This window comes from Akebia trifoliata, chromosome 3 (genome assembly GCF_017979445.1).
Source record: "Akebia trifoliata isolate Shusen 1 chromosome 3, ASM1797944v1, whole genome shotgun sequence".
Classification (NCBI taxonomy): domain Eukaryota; kingdom Viridiplantae; phylum Streptophyta; class Magnoliopsida; order Ranunculales; family Lardizabalaceae; genus Akebia; species Akebia trifoliata.
The window spans coordinates 52,528,050-52,533,686 of record NC_141377.1 but is presented as its reverse complement, the minus strand read 5'-3'; the positions used below and the strand labels follow the sequence as shown (position 1 = coordinate 52,533,686).

Below are 5,637 nucleotides of genomic sequence, written 5' to 3'. Positions count from 1 at the left end.
GCTTAGTTTCATCATTTGTATTCAAGTCTTCATAGCTTTTTATATTTTTAAACTCCCCCAAGACTATTCCAAGTATGAACCATTATTGGAAGCGTTGATTTTGCTGCTAGAACGCGTCAACTCATCTAGGTCCGGTTTGGTTCGATTTTGTTTTCATATTTTTAATGAATTATTAGTATTTTAAATTTAATGATTGCAATAATAATATGAAACGGTATTTTGGCATCACTACTCCAAATTATAACAAAATAATTATTTTCAAAATATATGTATTATCTTTTAATTGAGGTTCGAAATAGAGTTGGTTCGGATCGGATCTACTGAGTCAAACCGGGTTCGGTTTCCGGTCCAATCCTAAAAATTCGATATTTTAGGAGAAGCGATCTCGTTGTCGTTGAAGAAATTTTCCCAAAATCAACCAAACAACTGTTTGTTCATTCCTTCTTTTTCACTCAATTGACCCACACAAACCCTAATTTCTTCAATGGATTAGTGTTAATTCATTCAATTAGTTTCTCTCTTTTGAATCCAAGATGAAACCCATTTGATTTCTATTCTCTGTAACTGTTGTTCTTTCATCATCATCGACCTAATCAATGGGGTTTGATTTCTAGGGTTTCTAAAACTTTTGAAAAAAATCCAACTTTTTGTCCCCAGATTTCTACTTTTTTGGGGGAAAAAATGGGTTTGCGATCTGGATTATGGGGTTGGTGTGACTGCGAGGATGAATGAATTACATGTTATGGAAGGTGGGATTATGGATTTGGATTTATCAGACTTCATTGTTATCGAATGCCGGTTCCGTCTGCGATCGGCATTCGATCCTTATTCAATTGCATGCGAGACATTTTCTGAAAAGCTTCGTTTGATTTCAATTGGAGTGGAACGAGGGCTTTGAAAGATTGGATCTTTTTTCTACTTTGTGGGAGTTGTTTGGATTATTTTCAGAATGAATTCTGAGAATGAAATGTTAGTTCAGTTGAATGAGCTAGTGAGGAAATTGGATTCTCCTGAGGTTGATTACGTCGAGAAAGATCCCACTGGTCGATATGTTAGGGTAATTGACTTTTATCTTCTGCATTCGTTTTTGAATGATTTAAATGTTTGTAATTTGAATTTTAATCTCCATTTTATGATTCGATTAGGTCTTTTTCTATTGTTTATTTTCGCTTTTTTGTTCCTATTTAACATATCTGTTCTACTATCTGTAAGTAAGAACTATGGGTTGCAACTTACAAGTAGCTTTCTTCATTCATGCTTTAACATAACGGATGTAGTGGTAACGAAATGGCCATTTTGACGATAATTCCAGATCCCCGCAATGTTATCTGATATACTATGCCCCCTGCGCTACACACCCATTTTACTGTTTACAGCTTTACATTTTCAGATATCATTATCATCATCATCGAAACCTTATCCCAGAAATTTGGTGTCAGCTGAATGGATGAATCCCATACCTCCATTCAATTCTCTCTAAATCCAATTTTTTTTTTAGATAAGCAAGATTTCACTAATTAAATGAAGTGGTTGAGATGACCAACAAAACAAAAGACAGTCCCTCTTGCAAGTGTTAGTTTCCGAAGTTACAAACCCCTTCCCATAAAGTCATTGAAAAGAACTCCTCTGAACTCTTTAAGCACCTTACTCCTGAAAAATACAAGGGTAAATATATTAAAAAGCAACACGTGAGAATGGTCAGACTTCCCTTCAAACGCTCACAAATTCTGCTGCTTCCAAAGACCCTAACAGACGACAAATAAGAAAATACTCCAAAGTAGCCTCTTAGATCCTTTAGAGTCTCTTCCCCACTCAGTCCAAGAGGTGAACAACGAAAAATTGTGTTTGGCATGCAACCTTCCACCCCCAGATAAGTCTAGAACCTCACTCCACATGAACCGAGCAATTGGGCAATGGATAAGAAGATGGTTTGCTGCTTCTGCATCTTCTCTACACATATATACATGCTAGGTCCCACAAAACCATGACTCCTGAGCTGATCCACGGTAAGAATTTTTCTCCTGAATAGCACACCACATGATGAAAGCTATCTTAGGTGGCGCTTTAGGCCCCCAAATTGCTGCCGAAGGGACTGCAACTGAATGCACATTCCCCTCAAGAAGGGACGAATACGTCGAACTAGCTGAAAACACCTTTCAGGCTCCCAGCCCAAATCTAATGATTATTCTCCCCTTGCTGAAAATGAAACTCCTCCACTTCTATTTGTAAAGAGCTTACCTCCCTAGTCATTGAAGTTTCTTCTAACCCCAAAATCCCACGAAGTCATATTCTCTTACTGAGTCAAGTGTTCATATCCACTCTCACTACCTCTCAATCCACATTCTTTTGGATCTTCCTCTTGCTCTTTTTAGAACACTTTAACTGGTATGCTCCTTTTTAACTAGTTCTATAATTGGCCTTTATTGAAACATGGAAAAATATAGTGGTTTTAAATTTAGAAGGAAAAAAAAAAACATAATTGTTTGAACATTTTTTGAGAACAACAGTGTAATATAAAGGTTTTTAATTCAAGTTTTTAAATTCCAAATTTTCTTTTGAAACACACTGTTTTACCATTTTTTATTATAGTCTTGGGGTCCCCATTTCTATAACACCAGCCTATCATTATTATTATTTCTACAATGGATCATTTTTTAACCTTCATTTTGTTTGCTTATTAAGGAGATGGAGTTTTTTTGTTTTTGTTTTTATTGTTATTTTCTTCATCATCCTTCTTCTTCATTTCTTGTCTTATTAATTTAGTAATTATTTCTCTTCTTTTCTTTTTTAGTATAATGAAATTTTGGGCAGTGGAGCATTCAAGACTGTGTATCCTTTGGAAGATACTATCTTTCTTTTTGTTGTATATTGATCTTTCTTTTTTGTTGATTGAGATTTTTTTTTTTCAAGAGTTATTGATTTTTAGCCGTAGAGATGATTATTAACTTGAAGAAAGTCTTCTACTTTGGGTTCTTAATCCATATATGTAGCTATAAGGCATTTGATGAAGTTGATGGGATAGAAGTAGCTTGGAGCCAAGTGGAAATTGACATTGTGTTGCAGTCACCAGAACACCTTGAAAGATTATATTCAGAAGTAAATCTTCTGAAATCAGTGAAACATGAAAATATTATCAAATTTTACCACTCATGGGTTGATGATAAAAATAAAACCATCAACATGATCACCGAGTTATTCACGTCTGGGAGTCTTAGGCAGTAAGTTCGTTGATTTCTATAGTATAAATATATATATATATATATGTTTTTCTTTTTGCATGTAAATTTAATTATACTCCTTTTGAATAGATATCGCAAGAAGCATAAACATGTTGACATGAAGGCCATAAAGAAGTGGGCAATACAGGTTCTCCGAGGTTTACATTACCTTCACAGTCAAAACCCACCTATTCTTCATAGAGATTTAAAATGTGACAATATTTTTATTAATGGAAACCATGGAGAGGTTAAAATTGGAGACCTTGGGTTGGCTACTGTTATGCAGAAGCCTACTGCTCGAACTTTCATTGGTAACATTCAACTTTCGTGAATGTATTATTCATAATTCGATATAAGTTAATCAACTTAAAAAGAGCCTAATTCTTTTGTTTTCCTCCTTAGGTACTCTCGAGTTTATGGCGCCAGAGCTTTACGATGAGGAATACAATGAACTAGTTGACATATATTCATTTGGAATGTGCATCTTAGAGATGGTTACGTTTGAATATCCGTACAATGAATGCAAAACCCAAGCTCAAATTTATAAGAAGGTTTTCTCGGTATGTTTTTATCTCTTATTGGTCTAATGTTATATCATAGGTGATGAAATGTTTTTCCTTTTGGATTGACATTTGATGTACTCTACAATGTGTTCTTTTGTAGGGAATAAAACCATCGTCCCTTGGAAAAGTGAATGACCCCTTAGTCAGGCAATTTATTGAGAAATGTCTAGTTCCGGCATCTACAAGATTGCCCGCAAAGGAGCTCTTGAAAGATCCATTCCTCCAATATGACAATCCGGAGCTCATTCGTGATCCTTTACAGCTATCCATCCATGTACCTAAACCACTAAATTTTACCAAATCTGGACCTCTTTCCATGGACATTGATCATGACATTAAGAAACTTTCCATTAGTACAGCAAACAGCAATGGAACTCCACCTTTACCGAGTTTGGAATTTTGGAAGACACATAAGAATAACGAATTCAGATTGCATGGAGAAAAGACTGATAACAATTCGATATCATTGACCTTATGGACTCCTTACTCATTTAGTAAGTAAAATTTTACCAAATTTTTAAAAATTTTGTGCTTGGTTTGGCATAATCTTATTTTTTGAATTGTGTAATGAACAGCTAAAGTGAGGAATATCCATTTTCTGTTTTACCTTGATTGTGATACTTCACTCTCGATAGCCAGTGAGATGGTCGAACAAAATTTTTTATTAGATCAAGATGTGGGTTTTATAGCTGAGTTTATTGATTCCTTGATAATGAGACTTGTACCCGGTTGGAAACCTTCACATGATTATTCTTCGGGTGGAGCAAGAAGCCCATATGTAGAGTCTCCGATGCTCATAAACAACAACTTGGTGAGGGGTTCATGGGATGCAGACCCAGTTAGTGTTCCTATCGATGCAGGAAGCCGTGATATAGGTTGCATACAAGTTGACAAAGGTATGTTGTGTAAAAATTATGACGATGTAATGTTTCATGGTTATCGTACCTCTTCTGGTGAAGATAAAGATTCTCAAGCATCAATTATTTCAGAGATATCGGCTGAATATACTGCTATAATCGGCTCAGTGACTAATAACGATAGAGGAGTAGAATGTGTTGAATATGGTGTTGATGAAAGCTGTGGGGGTTTGAGTGGGTATGCCTCAGAAATGGACTTTGGGGTTGTAGATTATGGTGGGGACAAACTTGCAAAGAACTTGGACATGTCAGTTAGCGAATCATGTGGAGTTTCTAATGTTTCGAGCTTGCCAAGCGATTCATCTTTATCCTTAGCAGACAAGGATCAAAACATGGGATTAAAGTTGGAGCTCGATGCGATTGATTCTCAATATCACCAGTTGTTTAGGGAGCTTTCAATGATGAAGGAGGAAGCGCGAGAGGGAGCAAGAAGGAGGTGGTTCACCAAGAAGCAGCAAAGAGTTCGTTAACTAGAAATTTTGAGGAATTGAAGTGTCTTGTACTTGAAAAGTTGTTTTGTGATGTGTGTTGAAATTTTTTATTTTTAGGTTTTTGTTGATTTGATTAACAAATAGGCTTGAAATCATAATGACAGACTTGAAAGTTGGTTTGATTCTCAGAATCTAGTTTACTTCCAATGGTTAGCTCTTGTAATATACCATACTAGTAATTTATAATAACATTACCCACGTATCCTTTTTACATAGAGAGAATTTAAAACCTGCAGAATAGTTCAAAATTATCCATCAGCCCTACATAATTGAACAAGGGATGATCACAGCTTTCTGCCATTTTAGAACTGAGAGAAGCTCTACTTCATCTGATTGTTAAGGCACTGTGTGGTTATATCTCTCCGCGCAAAGAGCAGAAGCCTAATCTCTCTGCGTTAGAGCAAAAAACCTCAGCACAAGAGCAAAAACCTATCCAAACATTTGCTAA

At 35.7% G+C, this 5,637-nt stretch overlaps 1 protein-coding gene across 2 annotated transcripts; it reads left to right on the top strand.

The window, feature by feature from the left end:
• The first annotated feature begins 390 nt into the window (after positions 1 to 390).
• On the top strand, positions 391 to 5,398 carry LOC147407891 (putative serine/threonine-protein kinase WNK6). Of its 2 annotated transcripts, XM_086436664.1 has the most exons (7): positions 392 to 1,057; positions 2,792 to 2,829; positions 2,991 to 3,218; positions 3,309 to 3,529; positions 3,621 to 3,778; positions 3,882 to 4,275; positions 4,357 to 5,398. In XM_086436664.1, exons 1-7 carry the CDS (start codon positions 950 to 952, stop codon positions 5,166 to 5,168), a joined length of 1,959 nt encoding a protein of 652 aa, XP_086292790.1. In that variant the 5' UTR covers positions 392 to 949; the 3' UTR covers positions 5,169 to 5,398. The 2 variants fall into 2 exon arrangements, with proteins under 2 accessions (XP_086292791.1, XP_086292790.1); XM_086436665.1 differs by lacking the exons at positions 2,792 to 2,829; positions 2,991 to 3,218 and having other exon boundaries at positions 391 to 1,057.
• The last annotated feature ends 239 nt before the right edge of the window (positions 5,399 to 5,637 follow it).